Raw genomic sequence first — 16,338 nt, 5'->3', positions numbered from 1 at the left:
GTCATACGATAGCGCTGTGTAGTGTTGAGGCGCAGTCTGTCACCAGAACGTGAGGCAGAAAGTAGAAGATGACATCAAAAGCTGTTGATTCCCTCACATGTCGCTGCTGAACGAATGTCTGTCCTGCACACCACATCTTTCTGACATTAGGCCTCTGTTGGCGCCGCATTACAAGATGCTTTTCCGCAACCTACGGGCAATCCAGCTGCTTGTAGCCCTACTTGCCCTGGTGCAATCAGGATGCTGCCAGGACACCACCGAGATCCTCGTCGAAAAGCTTCAATGGACTGCTCCACGAAAAGAACTGACCGCACATTTTCTCGAAAACACCAACGGGCCATGGGAGCAGCTCTCGACCCTGTTGGGGACTTACGATTTGTCCAACATTACAAAAGACCAGATTATCTTGCCAATGTATCCCTCACCGTGGACCAACATCTCAACAATCTGGTGGACTAGAGTTGTTGACTACCAGAAGATGGAAGAGTTTTACCGAGAGAATCGCTGGGTAACAGGTTACGTTGCCTCAAGTTGGGATCCTTCCATCCAAGCGGGTGCCAGGCTGCCGGACTGGGATCTATCTATGCCATACGGCAACGGCAACCTTACAGAATTCCTCCACGTCAAAACCCCTCTTATTGCCCTCAACCACTCCAAGCTGTACCTAGAAGCCGAGATTGCCATCGAGTTTACACACGGAGATATGCTTGCTCTTGCGCCCCCTGGAGATGGAGAACCTGGTTCGCGCAGCATTATCCAGCAGGTCAAAGACGCCGGCCGAATCCGCAGCAACTCCTTTGGACTGTACGTGGGACGACCGGACTGGAAGTTGCCCGGCAAGATGTTCCTGGGAGGATATGACAGTAACCGGATAAAGGGGGACTTTCTCATGTTCGACACCATGGACCAGCCCGAGTTCGTCCATCAGGGCTATCTTCCGCGATTGTACCTGAGTGACGTAACATTGGGCTCCTTTGAGAAATCTCGAGACGGGTTTGCCTTTGACTGGGCCACCCGCGAGAGCCCCAACCGGACCATCATGGGCGAGATATCCGAGTCCAGTCGAATGACCAATTTGAGTCTCTTGCAACTTCCCCGACCGGCAGCACCCGAGAGGAGGCAATTTTTTGAAGTCGAAGGGCACATACCTGGCGCTGCGTTGGTTGTGCCGGACCCGACGATACCCCACATATACCTGCCCCCGAACACCTGCGACAACGCGGCGAAGGATCTTCCGATTCACTGGGATGACAGGCTCAAGCTTTGGCTGTGGGACACGTCCGACCCCGGGTATAAACGCCTCATGAAGGCTCCGGCATATATGGGGTTTACCTTGCAGAACGCGTTCAGTCCCGGATCTGTCAAGGTCAAATCGCTCACGATCCAGGTACCCCTGTGGCTTCTCGACATCGAAATGGACACCCGGCTCAATGGCATTGACGCGAAACTTCGGTACTTCCCCTGCAAGTCAGCAGAAGCTTGGGAGGGCTACTATAAGCTAGGCCGCGCCTTTCTTCAGTCTGCCTTTCTCGGCGTCAACTACGACGACAATTTGTTTTACATGGCGCAGACAATTGGTCCCGACGTATTTGACCCCAAGGAGAGGTTAATAAGTTTCCGCCCTGAATTTCAGGAGCATGCCGGGAAGCACGACAGGGACGCGGAGTGGATTCAGTATTGGGCCAGCTACTGGAATCGCGATGACGATGACCGAGGATCTGGGTCGAACTGGAATCGCGATGACGATGACCGAGGATCTGGGTCGACAGGTTCAGGAGGTCCAACTGGCCCCACAGGAGTGTCGGGCAGCTCCTCGGACAGTGGTAGGAGGGAGATGACTGGGCCCATCCTTGGGATCGTGGCGGGCTGTCTGGTGGTGATCACGGTGGGGTGCGCGTTTTATGTGCGGCATAAACGGAGAGCGAAGCTCGCGGAGCTGGATCGGGAGCTTATACGATCTGAGAATGGGACAGCTGGTGGCCGAGATTCACGGCCAGCTGCTGCTACGGCTTCACGGCCAGTTGCTACTACGGCCTCACCGCCAGCGGCGGCTCCGACTTCGAACAGAGTGGCGACACCACCTGTGTACAAGGAAGAGCCAGACGAGGCTCCTCCTCCATATAGGCCATGATCAACAAGATCGAACGGGGTTTCGGTGTTTACTGAGTTGTATATAGAAGATTGTATGTGCTTAGAGATTGCTGAAATGTATATACCATTGCTAAGCAGATATGCAGTTATCGTGTAATTCCCACCAATAACATTAGGCCTCGCCCAGCCTTGTGTATCGCGAAACGCCCGGCAAAGTGCCTTCCTGCGCACCGCCACCTTCAGGGGTAAGTGCGGGATTCGTCAAACTGTTGTCCCGGTTCAAGCAGGAGCCTATCAGTCGAGTGCCTTCCATTACATGTTCTAGCGTCACGCAACCTTTGCTGCCTGGGCAGTCCAGACGTGATGCGTCTCCTCAACACAGAGACGCTCAATCTTGAGACCTTTTACGATAAAATTCCTGTTTACGCTATCATTTCACACACGTGGGAAAGTGACGAGGTGCTGTTCCAGGACATTAAGAATGGGACCGCAGAGAGGAGAGACGGGTTTGCCAAGGTGAAGGGAGCGGTTGGACAAGCTGTCAAGGATGGATTCAAGTACACTGTGAGTACATACCCTCTCAACGACTGTCAATACTGGTCGTTAACATCATGTCATGGTGGATTGACACTTGTTGCATCGACAAATCAAGCTCGGCCGAGCTCTCAGAGGCCATCAACTCCATGTTTCGGTGGTATCGCGAAGCTCAGGTCTGCTATGCCTACCTGAGCGACGTCAATCACGACGATGACCACCGTGCCAAAGAGAGTGGCTTCGGGCTTTCTCGATGGTTCACCCGTGGTTGGACGCTTCAAGAACTTATCGCTCCTCCAGTCGTATACTTCTTTGCTTCAGACTGGCAAGAGATAGGTTCAAGGCACGGCCTCCTGGAACTTATTGTCGATATTACGCGCATCCACCACGGGTTTTTCATCTCCGGAAACCTATCCATATTTCAGCGCTGCTCAGAAGATGTCTTGAGCGGCTGAACGAATCACCACCCGCATCGAAGGCATGGCATATTGTCTTTTGGGTATCTTTGACATCAACATGCTACTCTTATACGGAGAGGGCCACCGGGCCTTTCAGAGACTTCAAGAAGAGATTCTCAAAGATATTGAAGATGATTCCATATTCTACTACGGCGGAATCGAAAGATCCATCCTGGCTTACGAACCCAGGAACTTTAAAAACAGCAGCAACGTGGTTGCTGGCAGCTGGCCGTACAGCTCGCAGAACCTCAAGGGCATCGTGGCCCGAAATATCTCAGTGAACAAAAAGCGAATCGAAATGACCGTTATGGCATTTCGAGACCCTTCAGGTGACTCTAACATACTTACGGTGTTGCTCAACTGTGCAGCCGCAAGTGATGTGGGTAGGGCTAGTTCGTGCTTGGATTTCATGGAGATATCTCCAGGAATCCTCACCAGCTTTTATCAAGAAGGACTTGATCGGTGGGAACAAAGAGCGACAGCCACAATGCAGCTCATGCATGAGGCTCTTCCCATGGCGATTACCTTGGTACGAAACGGCGTCGGTTTCAGCTCCGAGTCAAATTGGGAAACCGGGCTGAGATTGACGCCGAATTTGTCCCATATGATTACGATCAAGGGCCTGATCCAATCGTCCACCATCTTTATCATAGCTGATGTCAGTGTGCCGCGAGACTTTTTTGGTCGGTGGGATCAGAATGGCGACGAGGCTCGCTGGTATCTTTCGGTTAGTCCTTGGCTGGACGGCCTAAAGCCCTTTTCATTGCTGTATTCTAATGAGCAAGGGAAATCCTTCATGCTTGTTGTGATCCCAAGTGTGGCTCACATAGAAACACGGCTTTACACTAATATCCCCTCATGGAAGGGCAGAGACTAGTTGGAGTTTACAACGGATGTGGAGCGTACGCTCCCAATCGAAACCTGTCCGAGGGGTGATTGCCCACGTGGCACATGTATGGCCTGTCCCAGACAAATGCTTGATGACCACTCAGATGTCATGATCGAGCTGTCGAGTAGGAAAAGGGCAGACGGGTGGTGGGTCTTTATTTCTTCCAGACCTACGGACTAGGGGGGTCAAAGGGAATGCTTGGTTCAATACACAGGATAAATAGCTTTGATTGAGGATACAGCTAGAACTACAGATTCTCACGAGGCAAGAACATCCCGCTGTCTTGCTTGCTTTCCAACTGCATCACCCCCAATGCTCCCTGTAACATGACCTTAGGCAGTCCACTCCACCTCAACAGCACGCTTCTCAGCCTCCAATCCAGTCAAAGCAAAATCACCGGCAAGCGAAACCTCGTTGCGAGCCTCCAAGACATCCAAAACGTCGCGCTTGAGGGCTCCGTACTGCCAGTAGCACCAGTTGAGGCAGGCAGTCTGTCCAGCAGGAGATCCGACAGCCAGGGCAAGGGCCCAGCACCCAGCACGGAGCCGAGCATCTCTGAGACCGCGACAAAAACGGTTGACGGCTTCCTCGCCACCGCGGCAGGCAGCCTGGCACTGGGCCAGCTGGGCTGAGGCGCCGATGGCGAACGCGACGGGGATAGCGATGACGGTGGAGACCTTCATTTTCTGGGGGATAGGAGTCAGTATTGAGCCAGAGGAATAAATATGGGGCGAAGAACTTACCGGTGAGAGGTCTTGTAAGTGTACCTAATCTGAGTTGTACTTGGTTGTGTTGCTTGATTGTAGTCTGAAGCTGATAAAGAACTTCCTCTCTAAATCGATGAGGACATCACAGGGTTTATATACACCATTTCTACCCCTTCACCCCTTCATTCACCTCATCGTCCTCAGTCCCGTTCTCGTACTCGGTCACAGCCCGAGTCAAGATCTCCCAACCCCTCAACTCCCGGCTCAACATCCATCCGCCCCATCCCGCCGTGAAAGCCCAAAGTCATTATGTCACAATCTTTTCTTTTTCCAAACTGTTTTCTCAAAACACCAAGATATGCCTACATCAACGCGGAAGCTCAGTCGTCTATTGCGGTTGAGTGATTGGTGCCCTCTCTGCCCATTCGCTAAACCTTACCCAGCTCAGGTGCCGCCTAATATCGACGATGATCTGCCCAGCCCCAGGACTGCGGCTGAGTCTGGGGCGAGATGCTCAACGACGTGGTACCGAAAGAGGGGATCTGCGTCTTTGTGTCATGTTAAAACGGGGAAGGATGTGAGACACAAGTAAGCAATTACCTGATGAGTAGAGATAGATTGGTGATGGCTGGATTGGGTCACCGGTGCGAGAGGTTATGACGATGCAGAGGTGGAAGGGGTAGTGGGTAGCGAGAGATCGAGATCGATAGACCCGGAAGGTGCATGGAGGGCTCTAGACTTATGGTTGATGATGAAGATCGATGTAGAGTTCAATCTGGTACCGTGTTGTCGCCAAGGTCAAAGACGCAGGGCTGGACAGTTAGATCAACATACTCCGGTCCGACGTTTTGAAGAGCACATTTACAGTCCGTTCCCGTCTCTTGTGCATCTGTGTAACGATACTGGTCCAATGATACAACTTGCCATACATGAGGTGCTACAACATAGGTAGGAAACTAAATGCCAAGTTACAAACACTTCCAGGGCTAAGTTCAACCACCCAACTCCTCTGCACGATTCACCTTGCCGCCCTGCCCTCTTCCCATCATCATCTCAAGTTGACTCCCCAACAGCAACATCCCAACAAGAGGGATGAACTAAGCAACAATAATCTTATGCTCATCATCATCCTCATCAAAGTCATTGTAATCCCACCCTGTCCCCACCTCACTCGTCAACACGACCAACCCCTCCCTCTTATACCAACAGGTACCCCCCTGAATCACCCTCGTCAACGCCATCCCCAACCCCCAAGCTCCAAGCCCCCCCTCCGGCCTCAGCGTGAAGAGCAGCAAGATGCTAATCTCCCTCAAATCCATCGGCGCATCCAGCATGGCATACCCAACCCTAAGCCCATCTACCTCCACAGGCGTAACATTTCCCCCATCCGCCCTCCCAACCCAGTCATAATCCTCCTCCCCCACCACCGTCCCACACTTTCCCTCGACCACCTCCCCAGCAAGCACCACCCGTCTCTGCACATCCCGTTTTGAAGGCCAAGCCCAGCCAGAACGAACAAACTTGACAAGAGCATGCTGCACATCCCCCCTCGGCCAGAAGGACACCGGACCGTTGGCCCGAGCAGCCCACGACCAAGACGGCGCGCAGTCTGCCTCGTGCCTTGTGGTGGAGAGACTGTCCTCCCGAGCGGGGGTTTTGTTCCTGTACCAGGCCAGACAGTAGGGAATGTCCTCCTTCCAGAGGCCGGCGAGGTGGTGCCAGCCTGTGTGTCGGGCTATGACGGAGGCGACCCCGATTATGGCAGGGAGCTGGTCTTCTCGGTTGGAGAAGCTGCGGGTGGTGTAGTTGCGCACGGCGGAGTACCAGGCTGAGGCGAATCGTTGATCATACTTTGGGCGGGGCCCAGGAGGGAGGGAGGCGGTGGTGCGGATCCAGGAGTGGAGGTTGGTGGTGGAGGTGGTGACTTCGTGGGTGTCGTTGGGGTCGGGGGTTGATGGGTAAGGCTGGGAGGACACGGAGACGGGGAGGGAGGAGGCGGTTTCTTGGGTGCACCGCCAGGTGGTGTGGGTTGGGCCGAATTCTACTGTGCGGCGGGAGAGGAGTTGTTCTTGGAAGGTCCAGAGGCGGGTGTCGAGGATGGAGGGGGTTGGTTCGAGTTGGCGGGAGATGATCACCGGGTGTGGTTGCCCGTCGATGGTGGTGCGGATAAGGAAGGGTTGGGGTGGGGGTTGCTGATGAGAGAACAAGGAAGAAGTCTTCGCTCGTCCGGTGCCGGCGCCGATCGTGAGGTCGGCGTTTTGGAAGATGTACCCCATGTTGGCGATTTGGGCTTCGAGGTCGAGGGTGTCGTCTTGGATGTTGCACCAAGCATCGACCCAGATGTAGCGGTACCCGAGCCGGCGGGCGATTTGGACGGTGTCCCTGTACACGGCAGGCAGTGTCTCTGAGCCGAGGACGGCTGCCAACCCTTGGGTGTGCTTGCGGCTGTGGATATTGCTCTGAAGAGTGGGCTTTTGAAGCTTCTTGCCATCTGGAGTGATGTCACCCCATGTGTAACTCAGAGCAACATACTCTAGCGTCTCTTCAGCGTTGTCTTCAATCTTCTCGTCAATGATGTCAACCAGTCTGAAGGGGGCCTTGAACTTGAACCGGACGTTCTTGGGGTCTTCGATCAAGCGATTGTTGCAATGATCGTGAGTCTCCTTGCATGTTTTCTGCCAGGTGCTCAAATAGTCGAGCAAAACAGAGTGGTCAGTCTCAGGAGATAGGTACGCCTTGATCAGGTCAGCCAGATTCTCATCCTCCACAGGGACTGTGTGTGAGATTGTTAGCGATCCATCCGAGATACAAAATTTTGTTGAGATTTTGAGCCATGCTTACCATATGACATGAAGGAGAGATAGGCCTCCTTTTCCTCCGACCTGACCTTCACCCGGCCAACAAATCCGAGACCACTATCCCGCTGCCCTGGTGCGACCCACGTCTCAACAAGGATCTTTTCACCCAGCAAGCTCCCATCTACCGGCGAAGCCAAAGACTCATGAATCAATGAGCACATGTGACAACCAGCTCGAATCGATTCAAGAAGCTCATGAACTGTGCGACTGTCAGGTGGCGAAGCATCGGAAGGACGTGATCCAGTGTGGAATTGGTGACCTTGGCACCGTCTGCATAACGAAGCAAAGGAGGCGGCCTCATTCCCACCGCCACTGAAGAGAATAAAATCCGCCAAAATGTTGCCCATGCGGCTCTCGGGCGCGACCCCGAATCTCTCCACAATGAGCTGAACCAAATCCTGCGGCGAAGGCTCTTCAGGTGCAGGCTTAGCAAAGCTTACCCGTCTGGACTCACGTCCTGGTTCCGCAGGAGGATAAATGGGTTTGACAGAAGGGTCCAGGACCTCCTCGACAGTATCTTTCTTTGAAGGCCTCTTCCCTTGCTCAGTAGACTGGCCCAAATCTCGAGCAACTCGGGCCATGATGTTCTGCGCAGCAAGGCCAAAAATGTCCCGGGTCACTGGCTGCAAGTGGATAATCCCATTGGCAAGTGGTCTTCCAATGGCGCGATCGAGCGCCTTAGCGACCTTGTACATGGCAGGGGCGATGACCTTGTGGAAGAATGATGGGCGAAGGTGTCGTAGAATAGGGAGAGCAGCGTTCTTGTATAGGGGTTTGGCAATCTTCCGGAAAGCCCAAGAGTGTATCTTGTCGATGACAGCGGTGCCCTTGCGGATGACGGGGGAGGACACAACAACGATCGGGAAGGCAATGGCTTGGGCGGCGGAGACGACATGGGTGGGAATTGAGATGACTGAGTAGGTGATGGCGCGTGAGGCCTCGTTCATGCGGCGCACGATCTTCTTGGTGACATGTCGAACAACGGGGGCTGCTACCGTCTCGGCCACAGCGGACACTGCGCTCTTGCATGCTTTCTTGCACTTGCGCAAGACTCTGCTGAAGTAGCCCATTTTGTTGGTAGAGGTGGTAGTTCAGCAGGAGGTTTGTGATTGATGTAAAGTGAGAATGAGTAAGGCAGTATGATGCAAGGCTCTCCCAAAGGTTGGTGCTACTAGAAGCAAGTCTAAAAGGTCCTTTTGTCAACTGACAGGTCATTATATCAGGGGTAGATAGCAAAGCAGAGCCTCTAGAATTACACTCTTCTTTCAACCCTTGAACGGCCAGGCCGGCGTCCTAGGGCAGCCATTCTCAAGAAATTAGGCATCCAGCATAGAGTAAACGTCAACAACTCTTCGAATCCTCCACCCTACAGATGGTCACGAGCATGCGAAAAAGAAGAAAAAACAAGGCACAGTCTTCACTGGTCCCAAAGTTTTGGGTTCATAGTCTCTGACAGCATTTCTTGCAGCGCCACGGGTATCAAGAGTTTTCCAATCATCGATACCCTACGGTACGCACAGAAGTGCATCTTTGAGAGTGATTTATAGCCAAATGACGCTAGCCGTGAGCCAGCCTGTAGAAAAACTGTCATATGTGTCGTCCTGTCTTGGCAAGAGTGTGTAACAGTCCCTGCAGCACATGACCTCGTGCTGCATGACCCTTGTCGTAGGTCTACGGGTTATTCTCATAGGAGCCTGACAGCATGCACATGCAGGTGCTGCGGGATGAAGCGCGCATAGCGCACAAGAACAGCGCTGCCCAACGTTCCAGGTTATCAGGGTAGAGGCATTTTATTCCAGAATCAAGACAACAATGTTGCCGTCGTGGCAGGAGTCTATTGGGACCGTGGCATTGAATAGATATGTGAATTATTATGCATGTCTTGAATGCTTCACCGAGCAGAGCCTCAGCTATGCTAGAACTTGAACATCAACATGGTTTAGGAATTGCACCGCAAACCCTAACCCCAAAGACGCAACAACTGGTGAGTTGAGTTAAACCTCTTTTTCCAATACTTTGGTGCTCCAAAGCAAAAGGAAGTCAACCTCGGGATCATGGGTGGGTATAACGCATGCCCGAACCGTATGTTGAAGGCATGTTGCTTGAAGTTACGCTTAACCTGACATGAAAGAGGTGTGTTGCGTAATACCTGGCTTGTTTTGAATGTCAGCTGCTTGAATTAGGTGAACAAAAGGCAAAAGCATATGGGGAAGGGGCAAAGATAAGGTAGGTTGACTTTGATGCTGCGTCTTATCTCGTGAGAAATAAAGTTTCAAAGTCCCATCCGGACTCCCGGCTTTCTCTGATCAAGACTGAAACAAATTCCATCTCTTTGAGTGAGCGGTAAGGCACCTACCTACCTACCTGCCGCTAGAGAAAAGGGTATGCTGCTGTAAGGGCCATCCAATGCTTTGTTGTTCTAATCACCAAGTGAATTATGGCGGTGGTGCGGAATTTATCAACAAGGTCAGTCGACAACTGGAAAATCCGGTGGTGGAGAAAAGAGCAATTGTGGCGACGCCTCCACGCCAGGACGTCCGAAAGATTCCAAGGTTCTTTTCGCCAGTGTGACGCGTGAAAGGTTTTCTTTTCACGCCACTGCTTGCTTCAAACTTTGGACCTGTCCCAGAGTCATCCTGCAGCATCGTCCCATCTACTCCCCCTCGCAATTGTCCCAATACCAAAACCCAAGCATCACGCACACCGTCGCCGTTGGTGTTGTAGATTCCATCCTGCCACACAAGAAAAAGCCATCCAGTCGAAAGAGCCGACATGTGCCTCTACGCCCAACACTACTACCGCTGCGGTTGCCCCCAGCCCGGTCTTGCACCTCGCCTAGTCAAAGAATGCCCGATTGGAATGGAAATCGATGCCGACCCAAATGACAATGACGGCAAACAAGAGCCAGCAGGATGCGGCATGCGAAAGATATCCCAAGAGCCCTACACTATGCCATGGATCTGCCGAAACTGCTATTACCGAAGCAGAGGTGACTACGAGATGCGCCATGGTCGCGAAGACGGCTGGGAAGGGTGGTTCGTAAAGAACTGGTACAACTCGCACGATGCCGGGAGGACACTGAGTACCTACTCCGGATCGTCCATCAACGACCCTGGGTATCTCGCGCTCGATGATGATGATGATGTGATGATGCTATCGCCAGCAGCATCGACGCCCCAGACACTGAGACAGTATCAGTCGGATTAAGCGAAGGGTCCAATCGACAAGTACAAGCCAATAAGATCATACGTCAAACGACCATCTGGTAGGCCCCTGAATGGCCCAAATCCAAGCCACTAAGACACTGACACCTGGCAGCAGCTAGATAGCTACCTCAATCAGCATCTTCGTCCTTGTACGCTGTCTTCCACGGTGCCTAACACCCTTGGTCCTCATGGTTGAGGAACAGGTGCCCAAAGCTTTGGTCCTCATGGATGAGGAGCACGGTGCCCAATCCCTTTGTTCCTCATTGATGAGGGACAAGTCGACTTGGCAATCCATTTACAATCGAGAATGAAATGCACCTAATGCGTTTCCATGCGTGCCCCGCTATATTGCGTTATGGAGAGCTTGTGCGTACTATTTTACTTCTGATGTGTATTATGCGAGAAATGAGGGGTCGGTGCTCACATGACAAGTCAAAATGAGAATGCAGAAGGCCTCAGGGGTAATTGAGGTGGCTTTATGTACCCACATATTCAGACATCCATCCCCCTTCGCAATATTTCACCAAGACCTGCAATATATTTTGCAGAAAATGATTGGAAGTTCGCCCAGGCATCCGAGGGTGTTCCATGCCGTTCCTTAACGTCTCGTCCCATCCCTGAATGAGCTTCAAAGATCGAGCTTGACAGCGAGGATGGATAGGACCTTTGCAAGGAATGTGGTGGGAACAGGAACCAAGGAGTCAAGTCTGTAACTGTGCACCCCTTTTCCCGCAAATGTTTACAGTTTATTGCCCATTTTTGAGTGTTTCCCTTTAAGCGTTGCCTTCGACATAGATAGGGACAGGACTACCCCAGTGGGACATGCCAGGCTGACTCAACCAGAAGATCAAATTGGCGTCTTACTCAACCGAGGTGCTACCACATAACAGCAGCAATCTCGACCACAGTCGGCTTTTATTCCTTCGATGTTGTGCAAAGGCTGAGAGTGCTCTGGTTATGAACAGTTATGCATGCAGGCTATACAATTACTCGGTGTGAACGGGGAATCATAAGATTTTCAAGAGACTAGGCTGGGCAGTTATCAACGTGCTGGCCCTAGGTGTTGTCAGTCTCTCACTGGTCCATTGATGAATCCCAGTGTTTGGCTACCATTGGTCAATTTGACCGCCCACCACAGGCTTCAGATGCTGGCAATGGTTGGAAGTGCGTGTCTCCAGTTGTTGCACTTCTATGCCCAGTTCCTCTCAACTTCATGTTCTCTGAGACTGCCTTTGCCCTTCATATTTCTTTTGTTCCAGTTTCCCAGCGTTGGTCTCATCTCTGCTATGTCTCATTCACCGAAACCTCCATCGCTAGCACCATCCCGCAGGTCTATTTTTCGCGAGGAATTCAGCTCGCAGCATACTCTTCCTCATCTCAATCTCGGCTTACCCGCAGCAGAGGACCACCACGGTAACAGTGCAAACACCACCAACATGGCGGCATTCCCAACTCCAAGGGAGGTTCGCCGACTAGCATCTGATCACAACTTTGTTCTCGGCGCCACTGATCCCGCCCCCAGACGGTTGGGAATCTTGCCATTCATAGGAAAGCAGCTCTCTCTTGTTGTTGCACTAATTGCTGGTATTATCTCGGTGGCTGTGGCCATTGCCTACACCGTGGCAGCAAGCAAGCAGCTGTTGCAATGTCCAGCTTGGGCGAATGATTGCCGTTCGCTTGATCTTTGGACGGCAGAAAATCTGGGTGCGATACAAGGGATTATCACAGCAGTCTATCTCATCGGTCTATCTGCCTTTGCATATGTTTGTCAAGCACTCTGCGAAGCAGCGTTATGGCCTCTGTTACACACCCAAACACTCACCATCTCGGCCCTAGGGGGTTTGCTGGCTTTTAACCATGGCAATATCATGTCGCTACCTCAAGCAGCCACAGGGATACGCTCTCTGTCTGCGGCTGTAGTCTTTGTGGTATCTTTGCTTGCGATCCTGCTTCCCCTGGCTGCCCCTCCGCTTGTAGGGTATGCATGCACGCCCATTCTGGAGGCGGTGACGATATCAAGCAACATCAGCTCGTCCGCATCTTCTTTTTTGGACAGACCCTTCACACAGACCAACCCACCCTCACCAGCCTTCATTCCAGCACTATCAGCATACAACACCTACGCCAATAACCCAGCATCTGAACCACTACCATCCTTCAGAAACTGGCTCTTTGACAGGTCAATCCTTGCCACCAGAGGTAGTTTCACCGCAAAAGCCGTCCACCTCGACACAAACATCACCTGCCACGGCCAGCAGCTGCAACAACTCCACAGGAATAATGCTCCCATTAACGCCTTCAAAACAACAACCAACTTCTCCAGCAGCCGCCACAAGCCCTCCGGGGAAGTATGGTTCACCCCCCAACCTCACCTCACGGTCTTCCTCGACGACGTCAACTTCCACTCAACCAACACAATCAACACAACAATCATCCTCGCCGCCATAAACGGCACCATCTCCGGCGGCCAAACAACCAACCTCACCCTAGGCAACATCAAATCCGTCTCAGCAATCAGCTGCTCAGTTCTCCTCTCCGTCAACGACGATGTCCTAACCATTGGCCCCGCGCCTCCTAACCCAACTCGCCCAGTATTGTCCTCCCTCTCGGACCTCAACATAACCTCCACCCTCCTCTGGCTCACCGCCTCCCCTCTCCTCGTCACCCAGGCAATGTTCTCCAACTCCACCCTCACCCGCCTCGACTCCAACAAGTGGACTATCCCCGGTCTTGAGTCCCTCCTCCACTTTTCCATAGCAGCAATGGCTACATCCCTTTTCAGCAGCTCCCCCTCTCAAACCCCAACCCATCAGCAGAAGCTTGTTTCAGTGATCGAGACCAAAAAGCTCAGCACTGAACGAGCCTTTTTGCTGCTTGTCCCCCCACTGCTGTACACCTTTTTTATTATCTTCATGGCACTGTGGGATGTAGTCATGCACAAGAAATATCAAATCCCCGTCATGAGAGGCATGCCCGTATCCGAGGTGATAAAAAGCTCCCAGACAGCTTGGATGAGGGAGCAAGCTGGGGCTGATGGGGCAAAGAGTCATTTACCCTCTCAGCTGGGGGGGTTAAGCGTGAGGTTTGGGGTTGCAGGTGGTGGAGAGGTTGGGTTTGGACCGGCAAGGGGAGCGGTGTCAGGTTTTGTGACGGGGAAAGATAAGGGGAAGGGGAGGGATGGCAGTCGGGTTCGTGTCGGGGGTAGGGTCCACACTGGACATAGCAGTGTTAGTTGGGTGGAGGAAGAGGATCGTGGTGGGAGGGATAAAGGGAGAGGGTATCGGGCGGAGGGGGGGGAGTGGCCGAGGAATAGTGATTTGTGAGACTGTGGTGGTTTTCAGCAGCAGTGCTTGTCTAGAGATGCATGGGATAGCAATGCTTGTTTAGAGACGAATGGGAAGGCTCTACAGAGATTCAAGACATATTGAACAGAATTTGGCCAAGAAATTAGTCGGAAATACTATCAGAAAGGTGCGACGATGACTTCATTGTCGCCATATGTTGGGCTGGTGACCTAGGAAAGTCACTGGCTGCGAAAATGAGGCCAAAATTGGCCAGAAAATGATAAACAAATTAGTATTACAGTAGTTGGTTGTTGGTTAAAAGGAAAACAGTAAGAAAATCCAGCCCCAAGAGCAAACCGGTGTGGGTCTGGGAAAACCCAGGCCCTTCAGTGTCCCACACCATAGTGGTAAGTGACCCCTGAGCCGCTGACTGGTGTCGACATCATAGCCTCACGCAAACTCACCAATTTATCTAACAATTCCTCAATGGACTACGCTCTCACCTAACTACCCAAATTCAATATTATCAAATGGCCAAATCACCAACCACAGTGACAACTGTCCCAACTCAATTGCGTGCCCATTATCAAGTCTTGACATGTCTTGCCACTGCATAAATATCTCAGCTGAGCCTTTGGCGCCAACGCCCAACTCCCATTCAAGTAGGTAACCAGCCGTCGCCGCAATTGCGAGACAAAGATAGCAAAAACTCAACATTGGTCATTATGGGTATATCGCAACGCTTCTAAAGTGTGTATGTATGTGCACGCCCCGGTATATACCATCCCATTCCAAATCCCTGCGCCAATAGCACCTGTGTTGCCAAATCGCTGAACCGAAAAAAAAACCAATTCCAACCCTGAACAGTAGACCAACTCTCTATCAACACCCGATATCCCCCTTCATGTAGACAGCTTAAACAGCCTGGCGACCCTGCATCTCATACCCCTGCTGAGGGGGCTGGATGACCTGCTGCGGCTGTCCAGAGTAGGGCTCGTAACCCTGACCGGCATACCCAGCCTGGTTCGCCGCTTGCTGGTCGTAAAAGGCGGGCTTCTGGTATTCTTGGGGATAGTCTTGGCCGTATCCAGTAGTTTGAGGGGCATAAGCCGTGTCAACACCAGCGGTCTGGTTGAAGGGAACAGCAGCGGGGTTGCTGGCGGGCACGTAGGTGCCGCGGTTGCCACCGGAGCCGTCACCGAGAGAGCCCTTGCGGTATTGGTGGAAGATGATGGAAGCATAGACAAGGAGACCGAGGAAGGAGAGCCTGGAACGACAGCGGTTAGCGATTGTGGGAAGAGATGGACAAGTGGGAAATAGCCTACAGGATAATAACGTTGATAACGGCGTACAGAGCGCTTGGCCTGGCGCCAATCATGGAAATAATGAAGCCGACGACGTAGAACAGCGTCTGGAAGATGTTGGTGAAGAAGAAAAACTTGGGGCCCAAGGTGCGTCTGGCGCGCTTGATGATGCTGACGAGATCGAAGATCAGACAAACGAGGATGATGACCATGGTGATGACGGAGGTGGCAATGATGGCTTCGTATGTGAGGTGGGTGTTGTACTCGTCAATAATCCGCCTTGCGTCGTCCTTGTACACCCCCAAGCCGGCAAGGAGGAGGGCGGAGATACCAATCTGGATAAGCATGATCAAGATGCGGATGATCCAGAAGGGGATGAGCACCCGCTTGAGGAATGGCGACGTGTCGCCGATGATGTATTGTTTGCTCATGATTGCGAGACCGTTGTCGTCGTCGTCGTCGTTGTCGACCGTCGTGATCGAGCGATCTCGATGTGGGGTGAGGTTGCTGGAGAGTTGACACTGGAAATCCAGCCAGATGCAAAAGTGCGTGAGTTCCACGATTGTTAAATGCGGGCAGGTGGTGGCAGTGATGCTAAAAGCCCCAACCCCTGTTGGACCCCTGTTGGGTCATCTTCCCCAAACGGGGAGTGTCGTCAGAGATGGCCAATCGCAATCAGCCAGCGGCTGCTTCAGCCACACAGCTGGGGCGAACTCAACCCGAAAAGCATCCACAGCTCAGGATCCCGGGGTCAAACGGTGCCTGTGCCTTAAACGCTTAGCTTAGGATAAATTGGGCAAGACTCCGATCTGAGGTCATCCAACAGGCCTGTGAGTAGAAGCCCTGTGGCTGGTTATCATGGATCGGTGAAGCCTCTTGCAGGTGTTTAGTTTTCCGTCGGGGAGGAGGGCTGATGTGATGGTCGAAGATCAGAAATCCTTCGCAATGGGAGCCATTGGCAGCCGTGATGCCCTGGCGGGAGCAGCCACGCGGGTTTCAGCTCCTAT

At 52.5% G+C, this 16,338-nt stretch overlaps 6 protein-coding genes across 6 annotated transcripts; 3 read left to right on the top strand and 3 right to left on the bottom strand.

The window, feature by feature from the left end:
• Positions 1 to 175: 175 nt before the first annotated feature.
• On the top strand, positions 176 to 1,777 carry QC762_503610 (uncharacterized protein; the record flags this gene model as incomplete). Its single annotated transcript, XM_062890780.1, has 2 exons — positions 176 to 1,718; positions 1,776 to 1,777. Coding segments are annotated over 2 exons (1,545 nt in total).
• Positions 1,778 to 2,454: 677 nt separating this feature from the next.
• Positions 2,455 to 3,080, top strand: QC762_503600 (uncharacterized protein; the record flags this gene model as incomplete). The annotated part of the gene is made up of 2 exons (XM_062890779.1): positions 2,455 to 2,655; positions 2,754 to 3,080. 2 exons carry the CDS (start codon positions 2,455 to 2,457, stop codon positions 3,078 to 3,080), a joined length of 528 nt encoding a protein of 175 aa, XP_062741896.1.
• A 1,224-nt stretch (positions 3,081 to 4,304) lies between these two features.
• QC762_503595 (uncharacterized protein) lies at positions 4,305 to 4,655 on the bottom strand (the record flags this gene model as incomplete). Its single annotated transcript, XM_062890778.1, has 1 exon — positions 4,305 to 4,655. The coding sequence occupies one exon, from the start codon at positions 4,653 to 4,655 to the stop codon at positions 4,305 to 4,307; it is 351 nt and encodes a 116-aa protein (XP_062741895.1).
• A 1,007-nt stretch (positions 4,656 to 5,662) lies between these two features.
• On the bottom strand, positions 5,663 to 9,059 carry QC762_503590 (uncharacterized protein). The gene is made up of 2 exons (XM_062890777.1): positions 7,521 to 9,059; positions 5,663 to 7,452 (listed from the first exon to the last, which is right to left on the bottom strand). The coding sequence occupies exons 1-2, from the start codon at positions 8,605 to 8,607 to the stop codon at positions 5,777 to 5,779; spliced, it is 2,763 nt and encodes a 920-aa protein (XP_062741894.1). The 5' UTR covers positions 8,608 to 9,059; the 3' UTR covers positions 5,663 to 5,776.
• A 2,196-nt stretch (positions 9,060 to 11,255) lies between these two features.
• QC762_503580 (uncharacterized protein) lies at positions 11,256 to 14,066 on the top strand (the record flags this gene model as incomplete). Its single annotated transcript, XM_062890776.1, has 2 exons — positions 11,256 to 11,448; positions 11,767 to 14,066. The coding sequence occupies exons 1-2, from the start codon at positions 11,397 to 11,399 to the stop codon at positions 14,064 to 14,066; spliced, it is 2,352 nt and encodes a 783-aa protein (XP_062741893.1). The 5' UTR covers positions 11,256 to 11,396.
• Positions 14,067 to 14,721: 655 nt separating this feature from the next.
• On the bottom strand, positions 14,722 to 16,311 carry QC762_503570 (uncharacterized protein). The gene is made up of 2 exons (XM_062890775.1): positions 15,353 to 16,311; positions 14,722 to 15,294 (listed from the first exon to the last, which is right to left on the bottom strand). Exons 1-2 carry the CDS (start codon positions 15,760 to 15,762, stop codon positions 14,943 to 14,945), a joined length of 762 nt encoding a protein of 253 aa, XP_062741892.1. The 5' UTR covers positions 15,763 to 16,311; the 3' UTR covers positions 14,722 to 14,942.
• Between the last annotated feature and the right edge of the window lie 27 nt (positions 16,312 to 16,338).

This window comes from Podospora pseudocomata, chromosome 5 (assembly GCF_035222375.1).
Source record: "Podospora pseudocomata strain CBS 415.72m chromosome 5, whole genome shotgun sequence".
Taxonomy (NCBI): Eukaryota; Fungi; Ascomycota; class Sordariomycetes; order Sordariales; family Podosporaceae; genus Podospora; species Podospora pseudocomata.
Note: the sequence above shows the minus strand (reverse complement) of the source record. Positions and strands in the feature narration are given on the sequence as shown.

Bases quoted from the DNA above. Each gene is read 5' to 3' on its own strand.
- QC762_503590 (XM_062890777.1), bottom strand. From the start codon at position 8,607: ATGGGCTACTTCAGCAGAGTCTTGCGCAAGTGCAAGAAAGCATGCAAG. The intron at 7,453-7,520 runs GTAAGCATGGCT...TCTCACACACAG, and splicing joins TCTCTCCTTCATGTCATATG to TCCCTGTGGAGGATGAGAAT.
- QC762_503570 (XM_062890775.1), bottom strand. From the start codon at position 15,762: ATGAGCAAACAATACATCATCGGCGACACGTCGCCATTCCTCAAGCGG. The intron at 15,295-15,352 runs GTAGGCTATTTC...CTGTCGTTCCAG, and splicing joins GTTATCAACGTTATTATCCT to GCTCTCCTTCCTCGGTCTCC.